Source organism: Triticum urartu, chromosome 7 (assembly GCF_003073215.2).
Source record: "Triticum urartu cultivar G1812 chromosome 7, Tu2.1, whole genome shotgun sequence".
Classification (NCBI taxonomy): Eukaryota; Viridiplantae; Streptophyta; class Magnoliopsida; order Poales; family Poaceae; genus Triticum; species Triticum urartu.
The window spans coordinates 628,383,073-628,406,830 of NC_053028.1; the positions used below are offsets into that span (position 1 = coordinate 628,383,073).

A 23,758-nucleotide genomic window follows, 5' to 3' on the forward strand; every position below is an offset into this window, starting at 1 on the left:
TAGAAAAAAAACTGTTTGGACAGATTTTTGTTCGGACAGTATTTCCTTCGCCACAGATACGTTTTCTGGTATTTTTACATAAAATTTCATACAGGAGTAGATTGAGAACCCAGGTTTGATATCCCCAAATTTCAGATCTTTTTTTGTATTCTTTACATTTAATATTGTCTAGGGGTGTGGAGCACCCAGAAGCTCCTATGTATTTTCCTATATGCATTTTACTACTTTAAGTTACTCCCCATTATGAATAGTTTTGAGCATTGCTCGGAGCCGAAGGACGTATTTACTGAAACCATCACATTTGAAGATAGGGTAATAACTTGGTATCACTTTTCACACAACTCACGAGCAAGTAACGAAGAGCACAACCATCAACTTTGCACCTAACAAGTAACGAGAGCATCGATCGCCTGATTTGCTCATGAAAACAACCGTTTTGACTTATTAGGCCCACCCGGCCACCCGCCGGGCTAACGTAGCTGACAGTGTAATACACCGAGGATGGTATCACATCCCTGTGTTAGTCATGCATTAGGATTGGTTGAACATGTGCATCATGCTTAAATTCCCAGAAAACTGAAATGGGAATGACAGAACCCCCAGCCCCCCCCCCCCCCGAACAACTAGGGTTTACTAAAAACATTTTCAATGAACCTGAAATGCCCCTTCTAAAAAGCCCACCCTTTTTGTTTTGGGTTAAAACCTTTGACAAAAATGGTGCACATTTTTCTAGGACATCTTAAGGTCATTGGATTAATTCTTATAGTATTTGCATTTGGGCATTTAAATGCTATAAAATATTTTAAATGCTCAAATAATCATAAACTAAAATGTTTGCTATTGGATATATTCTAAGCAATAGCCATGATTAATTTTATGATTTTTGGAAATGCCCTGGCATTTTAATAAAGCCCTGAAGTTACAGAAATAATAGAATAAATATAAAAAACAGAAAGAAAGAGAGAGAGAGAGGAACTTACCTGACGCAGCCCACCTAGCCCACTAGCCGGCCCGCCTGGCGGCCTAGCACTGTGCTGGTCCGCGCCAGCCAGCTGCTTCTTCCCCGCCAGGCAGGCGGGGAGGTGACGCCGGCGTGCCTGAGCTCGCCACGGCGCCACCTGCTTGCCGCCCGCGCCCCTGGACGTCTGGACGCCTCCACGTCGCGCACTGAAGCCCCTGGACACACCATTCCCCCCTGTCTCTCTCCCTCGCCGTTCCCTACCATGGCCGACGCCCCTGTCGCCACACTGTTGTCGTAGCCGCGCCCTCCGTCGTCCTCGCGCCGCGCCATCGTGTCCACGAGCTCCGCCGTCGTCGATTACATCGAGTAGGCCGAGCCCCGAGCGCTCGCTCGCCCCGGAGACGCTACACCGAGCTCGTCTTCAACTCCGGCCACCAGAGATCCCCTTCGCCGTCCCCGCCGCATCAGCTCGTCCCCAACCTCGTCGACTGCCTCGACGCGACCCCCGTGAGCTCAGCCACATCCCCACCCTCTCCGTTCCCTCTCTCGAGCCCCGTAGTGACCGCACGTAGCTCACCCGCACGCACCGCCGCGGAGCTCGTCGCCGACGAGGCTCCAGCCACCCAATGGCCGCGCCACCCTGTCCACTAGCCCTACCGCACCCCCAGGAGCTCAACGCACCAAACCACGCGCCTCCCCGTGCACCCTAGCGACTAGTTCAACCTTACCCGAGCTCCGGCCACTGCCAAACTCGTCGCCGGTGACGTTTCCGGCCACCCCAGCTCCACCCACTGCCACCACTCGACGCGGCTCCCTCCCCGCATCACATAGATGGTCTCCGCCATCCTTTTGGTCGCCGGAGTGCAAAACCCGCGCTGCTCCGCCGCGTCTGGCCTCGCCGGCGAGTTGACCCTGTTTGACCCCGTGGGGGCCCAGGTTGACCTCCCCCTGAGCCTATGACAGGTGGGGCCGGCCTGTTATTTAGTTTAGGATTAATACTAACTAATTTTAATTAATTTAGTCACTGACATGTGGGCCCAGGCCCCACTGACAGTTAATTAGTGTTAATTTAATCCTGTTAGTTAGCTGAGTCACTGACAGACATGGCCCACCAGTCAGGTTTGACCTGGCCGACCCAGTTGACCGCTGACGTCACACCTATGTCATGCTGACGCATTAATTCAATTACTGAAATTATTCTTATATAGGAAATTCCAGAAAATAGCCAAAACTTTTAAAAATCATAGAAAATCAACCATAGCTCCAAATCAAACAATTTATATATGAAAAATGATCAGAAAAATTCAATCTATCCATCTGTAATGGTTTCATGCATGACAAAACAAGTTAACCTTGCTTTTTAAGCAAAATAAGATAATGCACTAATAAGGCTATGTTAAATGAGCTAACATTTGAATCTTTGATTCAAATGAGTTCATTCCTTCCTGTTTTAGCTTGCATTAGGCCAAGACACATTCATTTTTGCCATGTCACAGCATGCATCATATTGTTGCATATTGTCATGTGTTGATTATGTTTCGGTGTGTCTTTCGTGGTAGGTTCTGCCTCCGAGGATAACCCCTAGTATCCGTCTGAAGGGCAGTACCCTACTACCACTACATCAGGCAAGCAACCCATTGATCATTCCGATACAAACCCATGTTCTCGCTTCTGCTCTTGCTTACTGCATTAAGACAACGCGATTCAAAATAGCTGTGTGCTACGGTAGTTGAACCCTTATCCTCTGCATGACCTGTCATTGCCACAGTAACTAGATGAAACCCACTAGCATGTGTAGGAGTTGATTGAGCCATGTATGTGATTCCTACCTTGCTACGCCTGCTATGCTTAGAGTTGTGTCAGGTCTGGTTCATCTGGGTGATGGGCTAGAGTGAAATGATTAAGTCGGTAATGTGAGGGATGTGTTGAACATGTTTTGGTAAAGGTATCGATGAGAGGCCATGTAGGAGTACATGGTGAGTTGTTTCATTGAGGTCGTCCCTAAGAACTGAGGTCTGTATGTGTGATTTTAAGAATCATCTACTACCATGCATTGGGATCCTTAATTGACCCTCTCGGCTTCTTAATCACCCTAGTACTCTGTCCAGGAGTTGCAATTAGTTTCTGGTGTTTGTAGGTTATGTGTTGGCGGCCGTGCGTAGCGCTGACCCTAGGGGTGGGCTATGTTGTGGTAGATACACCGTGGCACGGTGTACCGAGTCACCCGTTTGGTGTCTCGGAAACCCTGTTCACATCGTTCGGGGCCGTATGTGGAAACCTCGGCTGGACTCCCTGCGGATGGAATCTGGATAGGCGATAAACCTGGATTAGAGACTTGAGTGTTTAGGTAGGCCGTGGCCGACACCCTCATTGGGCTTCCACTTGAAGGTTGCCGAGTACATGTCGTGTAAACGGCGGTAAGTGGTGAAAGCGTGTATGACGAAGTACACCCCTGCAGGGTATAAAACTATTCAAATAGCCGCGTCCGCGGTAAAGGACTACTTGGTTGCCTATACAGTTCATAGACAAGTTAATGATTACTACTAAAAGACTCAAGATAAGTGTGAGTACCGAGGATGGCCCTCTCGTAGGATAACAAGGGAGGATCCCCGGTGGGGTGTTGTGCTGGTGAGTAGCGGACTCGTAGTGGATAGCTTAGCCAAGAGTCAAAGCTGGCTTGCTGCAATAACCCCATCACCTTCTTGAGAATGAGCATGTATAGTAGGTTCTGTTGTAAGACTTGCTGAGTACCCTTGTACTCATGTTTGCTTAATTACTGTTTTCAGACGACAACACCGCCCCCTCCAATGGGTTCTACGTAGACCTTAATGTCGACGAGTGACTAGCCACCCAGGTGATGATCCTGGCCATGGAGGGCCCTATGTAGATAGACAGGCTTCGAGAAGCCTTCTTTCTTTCTAGTGTCTGTACTCAGACTAGTTGCTTCCGCATGTGCTTGTATGATTGTATGATTTGAGTGTCGGGTCGTGTGACCCCTACCTGTATGAATATGTTATGTATGGCTCCTTGGAGCCTTTTTAAATAAAGTACTTGAGATGTAGAGTTTTGTTGTGATGTCATGTTGTATGTACTCATATCGGGCATATTGTGTGTATGATTGAAATGCTTGGTATGAGTGGGATCCGACAATCTAGTTGTTTATCCTTGGCAACTTTTCTTATGGGGAAATGTAGTCGGGTGTTCCTCGAGCCATAGTAGTCCGCTACAGCCCGGTTCACCGGAGTCCTGCTAGCCCAACACTACTGCTCAGGACACTTGACTGGCCGGCATGTGTTTCACTTCGTTCCTATGTCTGTCCCTTCGGGGAAATGTCACGCGGTGACATCCGGAGTCCTGCCTAGCCTGCTATAGCCCGGGTTCCCCGGAGTCCTGTTAGCCCAGTGCTACAGCCCAAATTCACTCGCTGATGACCGACATGTTCGATGTGATTCATGTATGCCTGTCTCCATAGGTTTGTGCCGCTTTGGGTTCACGACTAGCCATGTCGGCCCGGGTTCTCTATCATATGGATGCTAGCGACACTATCATATACGTGTGCCAAAAGGCGCAAATGGTCCCGGACCATGGTAAGGCGACACCCGTGGGATACCGTGCGTGAGGCCGCAATGTGATATGAGGTGTTACCGGCTAGATTGATGTGACTTGGAATCGGGGTCCTGACAGATGGCCTCTCGGTGGGGAGCTTGGCAGGCTTGCCTCAGAGCCCTGGCAAAAGATGACTACATGAGAGAGCCGCAGGGCCGGTTAAAAATCAAGAGATCATCTTGGCGTACAAGCCAAGATGGCAGCGATCAGATCAGTTCCATCTTCTATAAAACCTTACCCCTATCACCTATATAAAGTAAGGACTATGGCTAGCCATCCCATCTACTCCTGTAGAAACATGCTCTCATTAGTTATATATCATCCCTGTTGTACCCCTCGCATGAGGTACTTCACCATGGATACAAATCAGAAGCGGATGTAGGGTGCTACCCCTCTAAGGTGGCCTGAACCTGGGTAACTTCCTCGTGTGACCTTGGTACATCCGTCTGTGCTGGCCACTTTACAGAGGGTGCTGGCGGTTCTATGTACCGTCAATTCACGCGCGAGGCATGGGCTGCGCTGGCCGGAGACCGAATCCAGATCAGATCTCCCCTCGCTTCCGACGGCCTCCCACCAGGAGAAAAGCCTCACCTTAGGCTCCTTCAACTTCACCATGGGCTGGGCGGGCCGAGCCGACATCAACCCATTGGCCTCCCTACCCTGCATCGTCTTCTTTGGTGCACTGGCATAGTGGCGTTCGTCATCGACCGCCATGATGACCTTCGCGTGGGCGTCTCGCCACCCAAACAGATTGCGTCAACGATCTCCTCGAGGTCCACAACATCTTCACCGCTGACCTCCTATTCGGAAGGTGACGATCTGGCACCAATAGACCGAGTGCTTGAGGCCCTCCGCGTTCGCCTTGAGATCGGACCACTGCATCAACCTAATAATGAGCCACCGCCCCACCTCAACGTCACACCTGGTCTCTATGGTATGCGACAATTGCTTCATTAACCATATCATAGTTCTTCATCCTGAATTGGTACACCCTGGATTGCAGCCTCAGCGCTGCTAGCCTCAAAAATAGAAGACGAGGAGGCAGGCGTCATCTCCATCACCGAGTCTGGAGATAGCTAGGTAAACTTGGCACCAGCAACTAACGGCGAGGGCGTCCCAGAAGCTATCACTTTGGAGCAGGTCTTGATGATAACACCAAGTGGCCCTCCAAACAATAGCTCTTCGGCACGAGGCACGACCCCACTCACCAACCTCACTAGCGAGGCTGCCGCAAACACACATGATTCCACTCGCGGCAGTGACACCGGCTTCAGACCCGGTAATCTCCACAAGTTTCCCGCCTCCGGCTCCCGCTCCATGGGGCAATACCCCAATGGTTTCACCATCTCCAAGAATGGACCCCCGAGGTTCATGACTCCTGGAGCCAACGTCTCTAGCTTCGTTGACAGAAACAGCATTGGATTGGGCTTAAGCACCTGAAGATAATGTTGGTTTTGGCAGACGGTTATCCTCATGTCATCGTGTGTACCGCTCGAGGCACATCAACTTGTTTTTCTGCATTTGTTGTTTGCCAAAAGAAAAGAAAAACTTGTTTTTTCTGCATTGCTGAGAGAGAGATTTAGTTTTTATAGTTTTATTGTTGCAACACTAGGCTTTTGGTGGACCTCTCACTGAGCGTGGGATTTTGCTGCTGGACATGCGATCTTTCCCACAGGCTGAAAGGATTTGCAGGAAGCCTTGTGACCTACTGTGGAGCTATGGTGTTTTCAGAGCAAGTATATAGGGTGAAAAAAAATGTGGTGTTAGGCAAAAGTGCAGGACACAATCCGCACGGTCGGAAACCGCCTTGGCTTGGAGCCGAAACGTCACAGGCTCTTCGGTGTCGAAACCACGAGCTCTTTGGTGACGTTTAGACTGCCCACTGTGGGAGTAATTTCCATTGTAACATAGAGTCCAACTCATCAAAATTGTTTATATGGCAATGATTTAATAAAGGGAAAGATGATTTGAGTAACATATGTAGTTACTCATGTTATGAGTAACATCACACATATCAAGACAAGATGAGTTTACAATCTGATAAATGAAATGTTGTATTTTTTTTAAGAACCTGATAAATGAAGTGTTGTATGACACCATACATACAGTCGGACTTGGCAAATCCGCCTCCCTATACGTACGCGGACGCGCCTGGGCGTGCCCGCGGACACTGACCAGGCACTCCCTATATCCGCGCCTCCACACCTGTGTATCTCATATTCCGTCCCCTATATTCATACTAAACCATGCAAGGTAGATAAAAACTACGTAGATCATGAGCGGACATACAAATGCACAACCGGTTCATCAAAAGATCACAACCAGATCTTCAAAAGATAGTCAAAGTTCACATAATACATATAATATGGCGGACAAGTTTAAACTACATGTAAAAACTTGAAATTAAGACGGATGTTCATCACTTCCTCGCCGACCCTTTGCCCTTCCGGTCGTCGGCGCAACTGTAGGAGTCCGCGGCAGGAGGTGGGTCCGCGTCGGAGCTGTCGGACCCGTCGTTGAAGGAGGAATTAAAGATGACGATGTAGCGTTGCAAGCGCCAGACGACGCGGTCTTGCTTGCCCTTGAGCTTGGCCACCTTTGCCACCTCTGCCGCTGCCTCCTGCTCGGATTGCTCAATGTGAGCCGGAGCTGCTTGGTGTTGATCCTCCAGAGCCGTCAGGCCTTCGTCTCTGCCTCAGTCAGTGACCGGCGGCACACCCACTCAAGGAGACGGCCATCCTCGTCGGGCATCCGGCGGCAGCGAGCAGACTACGCAGACGCATTGGACCCGCCCGCAATCTCCCTTGCCCTTTGCCTCTCGCGGCGGGCGGCACGTGCCTCCGACTCCGGAGTCCGCATCCGCAGTTGTGGCGAAGCGGGCACTAGAACCCAGCGATGCCCGCACGGAATAGCGGCTGAAGGTGGAGGAGGCTGTCGAGTGAGAGGAGCAGACCGGGCAGGCCTCGCTGATCCGCGCGTGGGGTGGGAAGGGCCGGCGTCAGGGTCGGCGTTGCGGTGACGGGCGACAGGTGGCGTAGCATCAGACCTGGAGCTGCCGCCCGTATCGACCCGCGAGCGCTCGAGCGCGATGCGGAGCGCTAGCTCCTCCTCGTCTCCAGAGCTACCATCGGAGTGGCTGCCGGTGCTGGACATGCTCACCGGCGCCAGAGATTTGGCGGATTGGGAAAATGAGAGCGCCGGGGAGGGGAGCGGAGTGAGCTAGGGTTTCTGTCGGACGGGTTTTTTTGTAGGGTCAGGGTGGGTCGGGCTGACGTGGCGGACGCGCCCGGGCATGCCCGGGCCACCTCATATCGGCCCTACATTTGAGACGGATATGATGGGTGTTGGTTAATCCGGACGTCTGAGTCTCGTTTGAGAGCTTCGGACGGGTCGGGTTTTTATGATCGGTCAGTGACCGGACGGCTTTCCCGGGCGTTTACACTGCTCATAGTGGGAGTAACTTCTCTAGTAACATAGAGTCTGATTCATCAATTTTGTTTATGTGGTAATGATTTAATGAGGAGAGAGATGATTTGAGTAACATATGTAGTTACTCATACTATGGATAACATTATACACATACCAAAGATAAGATGAGTTAGAGCATCTTCAGACGTTGTGCCTCTAGGACGCGTTTTTTCGGCCTTCTGGGTTGCCCCGGCATAATTTTTGCATTGGGGATGATAATTTTTCCCGGATGCGCCGACGTGTGCACCTAGATGCCGATGGGGTACAACCCGGGGGAGCCGTAGAGCGTGAGGGAGGCCACGCGACGTAGGGGTAGGCCTCCAGCCGGTGCACCACGCGACGGGCCAGCGTGCGTCCACACCTCCTCGTCCTTTCTTTGCCTCCTTGGCGCGGGCGCCGGCGCCGGCATGGCGCAGTCTTTGCCGCCGTCGCTGGTACCGCAGTCCGGGGCGGCGGTGGCAGCGCCGAGGCCCACGTCGTTCGGGCGCACCATGTGGACGGTCATCACCGTGGCCATCAGCGCCTTCTTCTTCCTGCTCTTCTTCTGCAGCTACATCAACCAGTGCCTCCTCACCGAGAACGCCGCGCCGCAAGGGGCCAACGCCGCCGCGACCGGGCCGGGGCGTCCAGGAGGGGAACGCACGGGCTGGACCCGGCGATGGTGGCACAAGATCGGCAGGGGTGTGCTGGAGTGCGTTGTCTGCCTGATGGCGTTCAAGGAGGCCGACGACCTCCGGTTGCTTCAAGCAGTCCCATCTGTCTAGAAGCAGCGGCAAGCTTATATCTTCTTCTCTTTTCTCGTCGTGCTCTTTATCGGTCGATCGCGCGCAATAATCCATACAAATTGGTTTGCGATGCATATATGACATTTTTTAGAAATTTCCAATCTATTCATCTCAAATCATGATAGTATAAAAACGATCAGACGTAATAAAAAATTACAACCAGGTCCGTGGATCACCGTGTGACGATTACAATCACTGGATTGAGCCGAAGACACGCCACCGTCATTGCCCCTCCTTTTTTTTGCGGAAAAAATATCTAATCTATTTATCCTCAATTATGAGAATACAACAAACACCAAAAATAATAAAAATTACATTCAGATTCGTAGACCACCTAGCAACGATTACAAGCACTAAAGCGAGTCGAAGGCGTCCCGCCGTTATCGCCCCTCCCTCGTCAGAAGCGGGCATTCTTATTGTAGTAGACAGTCGGGAAGTCATCGTGCTAAGGCCCCGTAGGACCGGCGCACTAGAGTAGCAACCATCACCGTTGAAAAAAGGCGTATATCGAAAGTATCAAACCTACAACACCCAAACCAAGACGAACGAAGACCGAATCCAAATAGATCAACTGAAGACCAGGACTGACCGAATCCCGCGATATGCGACGGAGACACACCTCCACACAACTTCCGACGACGCTAGCCACATAATCGGGACGAGGATAGAACGTGGGAGACATTATCTTCTATATCTAAATAGCTAGCCCCCACTAACATACTTCTCTCAACATGCAAGCATACCACCTCATCATTCAACTTGCATAGAAAAGGCCCACCTCAACATGCAACTATAGATATTAAAAATCCACTTCAACATGCAAACATGCATGCATGTAAAATTCCATTCTATTATGGTATTAGATATAATTCTTATATAATTTTAAAAACTATTATTTCAAATATTCATATTCCATATAACCAAAATCTCACTAAAATACTGCAAAATATTCCCGCAACAACGTGGACATCGAACCCTAATAAGAACGAGAACAGGGTCCCTCCCGCTGGCGGGAGGTCGAGATTCTCCGCCCTCCATAGCCCAAAAGCCATCACAGATGGGGTGGACCGGCGACAACGTCAACGTGAGAAAGAGAAAAACTTGGATGTTTTCTTGACTAGTAAGATGCCCGTGCATTGCACGGAGCACCGAAATCCATTGATCCGGGAGTTGTTTATTTGACAAAATATGTGGGGTCATCTCATGTGTAACAAATATCGTTATGTTTCTTTGGATATTCATTCTTCTCTAGAGCTCACAAGCATCCGGGTGAATAGTAAATGTAGGCAAAATAGATAAAAAAATATATATCTTTTGCAAACAAAAGCGTTCAAGTGTTCAACCTGCATCCAAACTTCATGAAGAAATAACACTTGTTGTGCTTTGCGAAAAATGATCTTGAAGAATTATTTTTTGAGTATCAATCTTGTTTGTTTTTTAAAGACTACCATGAATGTAACTCGGGATGACTTGGAAGGGGGCGGAGGAGATGGCGAGGAGGATGGGGTCGTGGTGGTGGTCGGCAATACGGCCTGAGAGAAGGCATCAGAGGCGTTGGGGGCAGACGGTGCTGAGAGCAGCGACCTCTCCAGATCCTTCTTATTTTTTTCTGAGATGGCTAGATGAAGTGAGAGGGAGAGATGGCTGAACGTGAGAGGTAGGGGGTATCTACAAATGAGGTGTGGAGTGTGGGGGTCTTTTTGCAAAACTGACATAGTTTGTCTCAAATGCGTTGGATATAAATCGAATGGTTGTAAATGAAGGATGGCAGGCACACCATCACCACCAACTCAGTTTTTTATAAAAGTAGAGATACATATAGGACTTTAGATCTTTATATTAATTAAGTACTCTCATAGATGATACATGGATTGATACATATAATTTTTCAAAGTTGATTGATTTTTTTTAACCGAGATTACCATTTCTCGTCTCCTAGAAATTCATAAATTACGTGAATTACCATCAAGATCTGGCGAACCCTAGCTGCCCTGTCCATCCCAATTCACTCCCGACCTCCCCATTCCGTCCCCCATTTCCCCATCCGTGCAAGTGGAGCATTGCGGCCAAATCTGCCGTCCCGCTAGCCGCCGGCCATGGAGGCCGCCGTAGCGCCAGCGGCACCCGCAGCGAAGACGGCACGGAGGGGCGACTGCCACGAGAACGCCGCCGATTTCATCAGCAGGGTCCCCGACGCCGTCCTCTGCACCATCATCTCCCTCCTCCCCACCAAGGACGGCGGCCGGACGCAGGTCTTCTCCCGCCGATGGCGCCCCCTGTGGAGCGCCGCGCCTCTCAACCTCGATGTCCGCACCCCTTACCCCGGCCCCGGCGTCCCCGTCCGCACCTCCTCCGTCTCCCCCGATGTCGTCCCCAAGGTATCGCAGCATCCTGGTCCCGCCCGCCGATTCTGCTTCCACGGCCTCCGCCCGGGGGACCTCCACGACCAGGCGGAGAGCTGGTTCCGCTCCCGGGCCCTCGCCAACCTTGAGGTGCTCGAAGTCGGCTACAAGGTCCACGGTGAAAAAGACTTACAAGAACTTATTCTGGCAAGAATTTCGCTGCCGCCATCCGCCTTCAGCTCTGCACCTACCCTCCTCGTTGCCAAGATCGGCTACTGTGATTTGCCCCGAGAGATGGTGCCGTCCATGGGCTTCGACCTCCTCGAGCTTCTCTCCTTGATCTCCGTTTCCATCTCAGCGGACGTCTTCCGCGGACTGCTCTCTGCTTGCCGTGCCTTGAAGAGCTTACACTTGGCCGAAGTTCGTGGTGCTCGTTGCCTCCATGTTCGCTCGCCGACTCTTAGGAGTATCTGCTTCCGTGACACCTCTGGTAAAGTAGAGCTTGTCATCGAGGATGCGCCTCACCTTGTGAGGTTACTAATGCCTTTTGGTGGCCGAGATGATTGTGGTACCATCCGGGTAATTTGTGCGCCTAAACTGGAGGTATTGGGCCCTTTGTTACCTGTCGTCTCGAAGCTCCTAGTCTCACAGGTATCATCATCATCCTCAAACCTTGCATTTGGCATTGCTACACGGAGGTAATTATTTTTTTCATGTTCATTGTTTGTTTTCTTCAGGGAATAAGTTCAGCCGGCTTGGCAAACTCGGTGCACACCGTGAAGATTTTGTCTCTCAGGTGTTCTGGATATGAATTGGACGGAGTTCTTAATATCCTTAGGAGGTTCCCCTGTCTTGAGAAGCTCTATGTCGTTGTGAGTGCTCATTTTGCTTGCTTTAAAACTTCTGATTTGATTGACGTATTGTTTGTAACCGCTTTAACACAGAGACGCTTGACAAATTCTTATTATCCATTTTGTAGTTCCACAAACACAAAGAGATGGATAAGAAAATTGAGCCTCAGTATGACCGACTACATCCAATTGAATGCCTTCAAACCCATCTCAAAACAGTGGTGTTTGAAACATTCCTAGGCCATGATAAACAGCTTGAGTTTGCCAAGTTCTTTGTTTTGAATGCAAAAGTGCTAAACAAAATTGAATTTGAAGGATTTTATGGTGCCTACAACAGTGTATCGCTGGCTTATCAACACAGGCTGCTACGAGTAGAAGACAGAGCTTCTCGAGATGCTCAATTTGAATTCATGAATAGACATCGCAATACTGTGAATCATCTCCGAAAGCATATCCATGATTTGTCAGTGGCTGACCCCTTCGAACAGCCATAGACAGGGTTGATGCCTGAAGATTGCACTGTTCTTAGTCTCTTGTCCTTGTTTTTAAGACAATATTGATTCCTGAAGATCGCATCATGTTCCGCATAGACCTGCTCAATTTTCTAGCCTAAGGTTCCTCTGCAATTCAAGTAACTTATGAAGTTGCCACTGTTAAACGCTGCAAGAGATGCTTTTGGATGCAAAAACAGTGTGGAAAATTTCTGATGGGGAGGGATGCAAAAACATCACTGCTGAAAGTTGTAACTGGTGACAGCTGGTAAGTGGTAACCCCATCTGCCAAAAGTCCTACGGTCTTATCCTGTGGAATCGTTCGTGTTTTGGCTCTGCCTAAGCTGTACTAGGAACACATCCTTGTGTTGAAAACTTAATTGCCTTTTCAGTTAGTACATGGAAAAAGCAGGAGATGTTTAATTGCTGATCTGTTTTTTTAATGTGTGTGTGCATATATCATTTGCTTGATGCTTACAAAGGCTTCATTTAGCACCTGTAGGCTGGGCCCCTATGCTTATAAAGGCTTTTGCATGAAGAATTTGTCTTTTTAGTTATTACTATATACAGAAGCACAAGATGTTTGATTGCTGATGTGTGTGTGTGTGTGTGTGTGTGTGTGTGTGTGTGTGTGTGTGTGTGTGTGTGAGCATTCTTAGATGCTTAGGAAGGGCAACCTGTAGGATAGGCCCCTTATGCTTTTCTAGTTAGGAGAGTTCTCTGCAATTTTCAAGTTACGCTATCAGGCTGAAGTTTTGCTAGTGATCCTCAGCAGCCCCGGTGGGGAGCCCGGGACTAAATGCTGCAATAGTCATCATCTCTCTCCAGCTGGAACATGTGATGATCTCGTCGTATTCAAAAGTTTTAGTTTACTGAAGTGAATTCAATTGCCACCTTGTACAAATTTACAAAGCAATTTTACCCTTTCCTGTTGCAAGAACCAACATTGAATTTTGCTCGAGTACCTGAACACTCATCAACTTGTTTTTCTGCATTGATGTTTGCCAAAAGAAAAGAAAAGGAAAGAAGAAAGAACTTGTTTTTCTGCATTGCTGACAGAGATTTAGTTTTTTATATATAGTTTTATTGTTGCTACACTAGGCTTTTGCTGGGCCGCTAACACTGAGCGTGTGGTAGCCTATTTCTTTTCTCAATGGCGTTTGACTTGGATTTTGTTGCTGGACATGTGTATTTTTCCAACAGGCTTAGAATTTGCAGGAAGCCTTGTGGCCTATTGTGGAGCTATGGTGTTTTCAGAGCACAAGTATATATAGGCCGTGTGGCTTTTGTTTCGCCCAACATTGCGTGCATCCTAAGTTTCGCAGAAGCGCAGGACATAATCCGACAATGCTCGGGACCGAAACACCACAGGCTCTGTGGTGTCAAGGTTTTTTTTTTGTTTAAAGGCTCTCTGTTGTCAAGGTTAAAACTATGGTGAGCCTTGTGATTTCTATTCCGCGCAACCTTGCCTGCCCCGCAAGGACACAAAATTTTTAAAACAGATAAGGAGAAAAAAAATTCAGAAAATGAAGCCTTTTATTTTTTTTTTGAGAAAATTCAGAAAAGAAAGCTGGAAATGCACTTGAAGCTTGTTTCTTGTGGCATTTTTCCTGTAAAAAAATTTACTTTGAGTTTTTTTAGAAACATTTTGAGCTTGTTTTTTTCGGCCGAAAGGCTGGGCTATTTCCGAGCCTGCGGTGCAGCTTTTGTTTCGCCAAACATTGCGTGCGCCCTAAGTTTGGCAGAAGCGCAGGACACATTCCGCAGGGTCGGAAACCGACAATGCTCGGGACCGAAACACCACAGGATCTCTGGTGTCAACGGTATATTGCGTGCAACCTTGCCTACCCCGTAATGACTCACTCTATGCATATGAAAACCGAACCGAAAAACCATACCGAAAATAAACTGAACCTAACCAATTTTATGGTTTCTGGTTTCGGTATGGTATGAACTTTTCATACCGATTTGAACTTTGGTTTTTATGGTATATACCGAAAAACCGAATGGTTAACCGAATAAACCAAAGCAAAAAATAAATTTATATTTCTTGAGATGAACAACCATACAAGTTGTCATTTTCTTGTACATGTGTGAAATTCCCTACTAAGCACATAATTTTTTCTTGTAACATAGTCATTTTTCTCCTTTTAAAATGCTAAGCACGTCCATAACCATCAATAGATGAATCAATGCATGCACATATACTTATATATATAGTTATATACTATCTATGTAAAAGAGTATGTACTTTGACTCATAAATTTGCAAATTATTATTACGTCCTTTTTAAATTCGCGTCAACTTTGGTTATTATGGTATATACTGAAACCATACCGAAATAATTTGGTATATACCGAAACCGAACCGTATTTTAATTTCATACCGTATTTATTAAAGTATTAATACCGTACAAACCGAAAAACCGTATAAACCGAACCATGTAAACCGAATAAACCGAACGCACAGAGTGAGTAATGACGCAAAACCTTTAAAACAGACAAGGGAAAAAGACCAGAAAATGAAGCCTTTTATTTTCTGAGAGAATTCAGAAAAGGAAGCTGGGAATGCACTTTGAGCTTGTTTCTTGTAAAAAAAATTACTAGCAAAAAGGCCTATGCATTGCAATGGGAGAAAAAAAATAAATCCTCTCATATCTCTAGCTGCATTAGTTGGACAAACTGTGCATGGCTGGTTCACAGGATATGAGACCAAATTCTCCGGCCGGCAATTTTATTTTTTGCCAGCTCTCTGGATCTGGGCCTTAATGCGCCGCCAGATGGGCTTTTTCCGTTGGGCAAAACGGGTGGCAAGTATAACGAAACCAAATAGCATATGTGAAATTAATTGAAGCAGGACCAAACGAAGCGGGACGAAATCAAGAATATCATCTCCCTCTAATAGTATGTATAGATATAGATTTCGAGTTTTTTTTTTGAGAAACACTTAGAGCTTTTTTTTGGAGCAGTTTCTAGCTTGGCTAGGCTGCTGGGCTATTTCCCAGAACCTTTCTTCTGAGGTTCGAGCCGGGCTGTTTCCGAGCACATCATAAATGACCCATCCGAACATGAGCGATAAGTCGGGCTGGCCCAACAACACATATCTAATGGTGGCCCACCGGCCAGGCCCATCCGTGTCTCTAGAAGCAGCGGCAAGCTTCCACCTCCTTCTCCTGTCTTCTCCCGTCGGTCCTGCCGCTCTTTATCGGTCCACCGATCATCATCAGCAGAAGACAGAGAGAGAGAGAGAGAGAGAGAGACGATGAGGGGGTGGAGAGAGGAGGTGGTGGCGCTGTCGCTGGAGGCGCACGGCCCCGGCGACGACCGGCCGGAGAAGCCGCGCCGCTACGGGGTCACGGAGATGAGGAGCCCCTGCTACACCTTCCGCCCCGCCCACCACGCGCTCCAGGTCCGCCCGCCCGCCCATTTCCTACTAGCGCTGCATGCATTTCTCAGTCGCTGTTGGGGGTCGCGACTCGCGATGCGCGAATTTGAGTCCCGCGTAGCTCGATTCCGCCGAGCTCTGTGTCGTGTGCACGCGTCCCGTTCGGAATCGGCAGTTTGCCGCTACCAAATTCAGATCGAAGCCCCGTTTGTGAAGAAGTTGGTGTGCAGAATTAGCTGAGGCATGCGGAGAAGTTGGAGTGTACGACGGTCACGGGTTCGATTTACACATCATTTTTAGTGGTTTCAGTCTGTTCAACTTGGCTGGACGACCGTTGTTGCTGAGTGGTACTTTGGTAAGAGCATATATGCTACAACTCAGATTTGCCAGCGTCTTAGGTCTATTGGCTGCGGGTGTAAGAGCATATTGGCATGTAAGGGAGAGCCACTATGAAGATGGATACGACAAATTCCGCCTGCAGTCTGCAGAGGGGATGTGGATATGTGATGGTGAAATGAGGAAATGTGGCTGTAGCATTTTGTGCTCAACTTTTTCCCTCATGTCTCCATCAACACCTCTTTGTGCAGGTTAAATTTCTTCAGAATCCCTGTTGTACCACCCTTTTGAAGGAAGAAATGCCGCGCACATTCTTAGAATGAAAGATGAACCATTCTGAATTTAGAGGAAACTCTGAAGATACAGAGATAATTATCAGGACAAAGACACATAGCTCCTTACCGGGTTCCCACTTTAATAAATCTTTGTGCCGGTTAATCATAATGCTGCTTATTTTTCACTATCTAGACATTTCTGATAGCAGATTCTCAAGCCAGCCGTATTTTATTTCAGGAAATTTTGGATAATATCGGCCCTTTTGTTGACGGTCTGAAGTTTTCCGGCGGATCTCATAGTTTGATGGGAAAGGAACTGATCAGAGAGATCACTGATTTGGCGCACAAGCATGACATGTATGTGAGCACTGGTGACTGGGCAGAGCATCTTCTGCGCCAGGGACCCTCTTCCTTCAAGCAATATGTAGAGGTATGTAGAATAGATATCTTACTGTCCTGGTTGTATGTTATGTGCGCACAAATTGTGTCTGAAGCCTGTACGTGACATAAAATGTATTGTTGCAGGAATGCAAAGAGTTGGGATTCGACACCATTGAGCTCAACGCTGGATCTCTCAAGCTCCCTGAAGAGGCTATCCTGAGACTAGTCCGCCTCATAAAGAACACTGGTCTGCGAGCCAAGCCCCTGTTTTCAGTGAAGTTCGACAGCTCTGATATCCCTGCGGCTGGTGATAGGGCGTTTGGGGCTTACATAGCTCCAGTGAAGCAGAGCTCAGGTAAGCAGAAGCACTACCGTTCCACTGTACTCATATAGTATATGCAGTGCTATTTCTCCAGTTGTACAAGTCATAACTTGGTCATTCTCAATCGTCGGTGTCTTATCCTCTGTTCTTGAAAAAAATACTGTCGGTGTCATGTTCCTCTGTGAGGCTGCGAACATAACTTCTTTCCTTTCATAAGATGGCTACATTGCACTCCCTTATTTATGTGCCTGCATTTTGTGGTGTTCGTTTGCAGAAAGAGTCGAAGACATTGACCTGCTGATCAGGAGGGCCGAGAGATGCCTGGAGGCAGGTGCAGATATGATCATGATCGACGCCGACGACGTGTGCCAGCACGCGGACTCTCTCAGGGCGGACCTCATCGCGAAGATCGTCGGCCGGCTCGGGCTGGAGAGAACCATGTTCGAGACGTCCGGTGCCAACACCTCCGAGTGGTTCGTCAAACGATACGGCCCGCGGGTACGACGCTTCCCTCACTCAATCCCTCCCTGAAACTGCAACTGCAGAATGTTTGCATGCTGTGTCTTTCGCGGTCTGATCACTGACATCGATTCACTGACGCAGGTGAACCTCTTCGCCGACCACTCCGAGGTGATGAACCTGGAGCGCCTCCGGGGCTTGGACGTGCGCAGGAGCGTCCGGCCCCTGCTCCCTTCGCCGTTCTTCCTGATGTGATGACGGCCTTCCTGAGCTCTGACATGAGCCTCAGCTGAGACCCAAGCGAGAAGTGTTGATGGAGTTGAGTTCCTACTGGCTACTGCCGTGAGTTGTGTGAAGTGTTACTGAGAACCTAAGCACTGTTGATGGAGTTGTGAGTTGTGGAGCCGAGGCAGCGTGTTGGTAGCAGGTAGCAATAAGGCGAGAACTTGTGTGTGTGCGTAAATTGTACTCGGAGCAACTAGTACAACTTGTTTCGTATGTACTCTTTCCGTTCTAAAATAGATGACTCAACTTTATACTAACTTTAGTATAGAGTTAGTATAAATTTGGGTCATCTATTTCGGAACGGAGGGAGTATGTGTGAATGTGATGATCCATGTAGAGCAAGATTGCCTGAATTGCCGAGATGAACACAAGAGAACGTGTGCCCTGGTTCCTGAGGACACGGAAACGAATACGTGCCTTAGGTCATGCATCGTGCTTCTTGGCGACGCGACGCGACTGCGTTGAATTTGCCGGTTTGCTGCGCCTGCGTCTCTCTTGCACCAAATTCCGTTTGGAGCGTCTAATCGTCAGATGCTTGAAAAACCTGTTCAACAGTCATTTTGTTTCATGACCGTCTGATCTGCATACAACCGCCCACAGTTTTATCTTTCTTCCTCTCAACCGTCTTTTTCCTCGAGCCATGATCTGACCCATCAACCGCCGGCCACCTCTCGGCTTCCTCGTTCATCAACCGCCGGCCACCTCTCGGCTTCCTCGTTCGCTAGCGTCCTACTACACTGGTGCTGTCGCTATCGTCATTCTCTCTCGCGTGTTGTTGCACTAGCGCCATCGCCAGCATCGTTTTTCTTAACCTTCTATCCCATGTCTTACTACACTCGCGTGGTCGTTGTTCCTCTCGGTCTACTCTCTCATGTCCTGTTACATTGAAGCTATCGTCTGACGTCGTTCCTCTCGGCTTCCTCGTTCACGTCCTACTACACTGGCGCATCGTCATTGTTGTTCTTTTCGGCCTCCTCCTCCGCATCCTACTACACTAACACTGTCATGGCACGCACACTGCATTTTTTCTCCGTCATCCTCTTGCCTTAATGCCCTCTTATTCGTTACTTCACACGGACTTTTCTCTGTGGCGACGACGCTAGCAACTAGTTCATCGTGCTGTCAATGGGCTCGCTGGCCCATGACTCCGTGCTCGTCATGTCGGACGCGGCGCTGCGACCACTACCCACCGCTGTGTGTTATGTGCTGAAATTTGAGATGGGCTTTAGGCCCATATAGCAATTTCTGAAAATCTCTAAAGGCCCATGTGGGTTTTATTGACACTAGGTGTAGTGGGAAGTTTAGTTCCACCCCGCTAATGGAGAAGGAGTTGGAACTCTTTATAAGGGATTTTCTTCCATATGCTATTGAAGCTTGAGAAGAGAAGAGGCCCTCGCGCGCTCCTCCTCCGCCGCCCGCCTCGCCACGCCTCGTCACGACGGGTTGCGGGATTGAGCAGAGCCGAGCTCACACCTACGCGCTTATTTTTGTCAGTCACTAACGGAGAGTTTCTGACAGCTGGGCCACGATCTGAGACGTCGGATCGTCGGCTGTCACGGACTCGGACGTGGGTCGAGCCCACGTCTCTCCACGCGGATGCGCCTATATAAGTGTGGGGTGTCTCCCAACCCTAGCCGTCACGATAAGATCGCATCTGCTCACGCGCATGCCCACCGTCGTTCTTTTGCTATTGCTGCCGCCGTTGACTCCTCGTCACGACACGCCGCGGGTTGCGGGATTGAGCCGAGCCAAGCTCACACCTACGCGCTTATTTTTGTCAGTCACTAACGGAGAGTTTCTGACAGCTGGGCCACGATCTGAGACGTCGGATCATGGGTTGTCACGGACTCGGACGTGGGTCGAGCCCACGTCTCTCCACGCGGCTGCGCCTATATAAGTGTGGGGTGTCTCCCAACCCTAGCCGCCACGATCAGATCGCATCTGCTCACGCGCACGCCCACCGTCATTCTTTTGCTGCTGCTGCCGCCGTTGACTCCATCCCGTCCGCCGCGTACACGGTCGACAGGAGAACAGGTCTCCGAAACCCCGTCCCTCCGGTTCCTGTATGGGAGAGGGACGAATAGGTTTTTGGGAAGCGACTACGCGACTGCTTGCTGTTCGTCTACTTCCTCTACGTCCGCGTCGCCCTCGTCATCATCATGTCCACCGACGCTGAACATGCCGCCGCCGAGAAGCTTGAGGCCGACAAGAAGGCCGTCGAGGACACCGCCACCGCCGCGGCGGCTTCTGCCTGACCCACTGGAGGGTATAACACGTTTATCCCGCTCCTCTTATTTTCATATTAGCAGTACTAGCAGTATGTATAGATTTGTCTACTGTTTGCTTAGTATGTGCATGTTTAGATCAGAGTCAGTACGTCGTCAATTCAGTCAATGCCATGCTATTGATTTATTTATGGATTAAATTAGTCGAAAAATTGCCTATTTACTCATCAATCCAAAAACCTATTATGTGTAGGAATTTTTCGGCAAGTGGCTTTGCCGCTGCACTAAAATCGGATAAGTTTATCGGTACGTATTTTAAGCGTTGGCAGACTAAGGCCACTTTATGGCTCACGGCTATGAACGTGTTCTGGGTCACCGGTGTCTTCACGGGAACGATTGCTCCTAAACAGGAGAAGGCGTTCAAGGAGGCCACCGCTGTGTTTCTCGCAGCAGTTCTTAGCGTGATCGGAGATAAACTGGTCGACGCATATTTACATGTGCATGTCGCCAAGGACTTGTGGGAGGCGCTCGAATCTAAGTTCGGGGCCGCCGATGCCAGGAGCGAGATGTATATTATAGAGCAGTTCCACGATTACAAGATGGTTGAAAACCGTCCTGTACTGGAGCAAGCTCATTAGATAATATGCATTGTTAAGGAGCTTGAGCTTCTTAAGTGTGAGTTACCGGGCAAATTTGTCGCGGGCTGCATAATCGCTAAGCTCCCTAATTCCTGGAGGGACTTTGCCACCACTCTGAAACATCAAAGGCGTGAATTCTCTGTGAAGGATGTCATTGGCCATCTGAGTGTTGAGCGGAATTCAAGGGCAAAGGACTCACACGAAAAAGGGGTCAAAGGAACTTCTGTTGCCAACATGGTTAACCAGAGGAACCATAACTCCCACAAGCCCAAGGGAAAGAACGGTGTCCAACACAATACCGACTTTAAGAAGAAGGGTAAGAAGACCTTCAAGAAGAACAAGAAGGATGGGGGCTGCTTTACTTGTGGTTCGGTTGAACACTGGGCAAACAAGTGCCCTAACAAGTACAAGAAACCAGGACAGGACTCCAAGTCTGTCAACATGATTGTGGGCAACAATGAGAATGGTGCATCTGGGTATGGTAATTTATTTACTGTTTTTTCAGTGTTTCAGTCCACCGATTGGTGGGTGGACACAGGTGCAGGTGTTCATGTGTGTGCTGACATTTCATTGTTTTCTTCTTACCAGGTCACAGGCCACGGGTCCGTATTGATGGGGAATGGCGCGAGTGCTTCTGTTCATGGTATTGGCACGGTCGATTTGAAGTTTACTTCGAGAAGGATCGTGCAGCTGAAGAACGTGCAGCATGTCCCCGCCATCAAGAAGAACCTCGTTAGTGGCTCCCTTCTATGTAGAGAAGGGTTTAAGTTGGGTTTCGAGTCTAATAAATGAGTTGTTAAGAAATATGGACTCTTTGTTGGAAAAGGTTATGAGAGCGGAGGGATGTTCCGCCTTTCCCTTGCAGATTTTTGTAATAAAGTCGTGAACCATATTCATTCAAATGTTAATGAATCTGAAGTTTGGCATTCACGTCTTTGTCACATTAGTTTCGGTGTTATGACGCGGCTAGACAAGTTGGATTTAATCCCGAGTTTCACCTTAGCCAAAGGTTCTAAGTGCCTTTCATGTGTGCAAGCTAAGCAACCTCGCAAGCCTCACAAGGCCGCGGAGGAGAGACACTTGGCACCGTTAAAACTCATACATTCTGATCTATGTGGGATGAATGGTGTGTTGACTAAAGGTGGAAAGAAATACTTCATGACATTGATAGATGATTCCACTAAATATTGCTATGTGTATCAGTTAAATACTAAAGATGAGGCTCTACACTACTTTAAAATCTATAAGGCAGAAGTTGAGAATCAACTTGAAAAGAAAATTAAACAAGTCCGGTCAGATCGTGGTGGAGAGTACTTCTCGAGTGAGTTTGATTCCTTTTGTGCGGAACATGGCATTATTCATGAGAGGACGCCTCCCGATTCACCCCAGTCAAACGGGGTTGCCGAGCGGAAAAACCGTACTCTAACTGATTTCGTTAACGTCATGTTAGATACATCGGGTTTATCCAAGGCATGGTGGGGGGAGGCTATATTGACAGCATGTCATGTCCTGAATAAAGTTCCGACAAAGGATAATGAGATCACTCCCAATGAGAAATGGGCGAAGAGAAGGACAACACTCTCGTACTTGCAAACTTGGGGCTGTTTGGCGAAAGTCAATGTGCCGATTCCCAAAAAGCGTAAGCTTGGACCCAAGACTGTGGACTGCGTTAATTTGGGCTATGCTAAGAACAGCGTTGGCTATAGATTTCTAGTAGTGGAATCTGAGGTACCTGACCAGAAGGTCGGTACAATTATGAAGTCTAAGGATGCTACATTCTTTGAGGATATTTTTCCTATGAGAGATATGCAAAGCACTTCTAGACAGGAATCTGAGGAGACTACCGAGCCTGCCATTTCTATGGATTATTATGAACAAACACATGGTGAAAATCCTAAGGAGGATGACGAGGAAACCCTTGGTAGAGGCAAGAGACAAAGGGCTGCAAAGACCTTTGGTGATGATTTCTTCGTGTACCTCGTGGATGATACTCCCACTTCTATTTCAGAAGCGTATGCCTCTCCAGAAGCTGACTACTGGAAGGATGCGGTCCATAGCGAGATGGATTCCATCATGGATAACGGTACATGGGAGATCACTGAGCGTCCCTATGGATGCAAACCATTAGGATGTAAGTGGGTGTTCAAAAAGAAGCTTAGGCCCGATGATACGATTGAAAAGTACAAGGCTAGGCTTGTGGCCAAGGGCTATGACCAAAAAAAAGAGGAAGATTTCTTCGACACTTATTCACCTGTGGCTAGACTGACCACCATTAGAGTATTACTTTCGTTGGCGGCCTCGCATGGTCTTCTTGTCCACCAGATGGATGTTAAGACGACTTTTCTAAATGGATAGCTAAACGAGTAAATCTATATGCAACAGCCAGATGGCTTTGTGATAGATGATCAGGAAAGAAAGGTGTGTAGGCTGCTGAAATCTTTATATGGCCTGAAGCAAGCACCTAAGCAATGGCATAATAAGTTCGATACAACTCTGACATCTATTGGTTTCGTTGTTAATGAGGCTGACAAATTTGTATACCATCGACATGGTGGGGGCGAAGGAGTTATACTGTGTTTGTATGTTGATGGCATACTGATATTCGGAACCAACCTCAAAGTCATTGAGGAGGTCAAGTCGTTTATGTCTCAGAACTTTGAGATGAAAGACCTTGGTGTGGCTGATGTTATCTTGAACATCAAGCTACTAAGAGATAATGAGGGTGGGATTACACTTCTGCAATCCCACTATGTGAAGGAAATATGCCCTAGAGGCAATAATAAAGTTATTATTTATTTCCTTATATCATGATAAAAGTTTATTATTCATGCTAGAATTGTATTAACCGGAAACATAATACATGTGTGAATACATAGACAAACAGAGTGTCACTAGTATGCCTCTACTTGACTAGCTCGTTAATCAAAGATGGTTATGTTTCCTAACCAT

At 48.2% G+C, this 23,758-nt stretch overlaps 2 protein-coding genes across 2 annotated transcripts; both read left to right on the top strand.

Annotated features, from left to right (window-relative positions):
* Nucleotides 1-10,783: 10,783 nt before the first annotated feature.
* On the top strand, nucleotides 10,784-12,936 carry LOC125521890 (F-box/FBD/LRR-repeat protein At4g00160-like). The gene is made up of 3 exons (XM_048686950.1): nucleotides 10,784-11,813; nucleotides 11,900-12,034; nucleotides 12,142-12,936. The coding sequence occupies exons 1-3, from the start codon at nucleotides 10,917-10,919 to the stop codon at nucleotides 12,505-12,507; spliced, it is 1,398 nt and encodes a 465-aa protein (XP_048542907.1). The 5' UTR covers nucleotides 10,784-10,916; the 3' UTR covers nucleotides 12,508-12,936.
* Nucleotides 12,937-15,675: 2,739 nt separating this feature from the next.
* LOC125523390 (protein HEAT-STRESS-ASSOCIATED 32) lies at nucleotides 15,676-18,288 on the top strand. Its single transcript, XM_048688429.1, has 5 exons — nucleotides 15,676-15,912; nucleotides 16,738-16,929; nucleotides 17,025-17,235; nucleotides 17,477-17,700; nucleotides 17,806-18,288. Exons 1-5 carry the CDS (start codon nucleotides 15,766-15,768, stop codon nucleotides 17,914-17,916), a joined length of 885 nt encoding a protein of 294 aa, XP_048544386.1. The 5' UTR covers nucleotides 15,676-15,765; the 3' UTR covers nucleotides 17,917-18,288.
* Nucleotides 18,289-23,758: the final 5,470 nt, after the last annotated feature.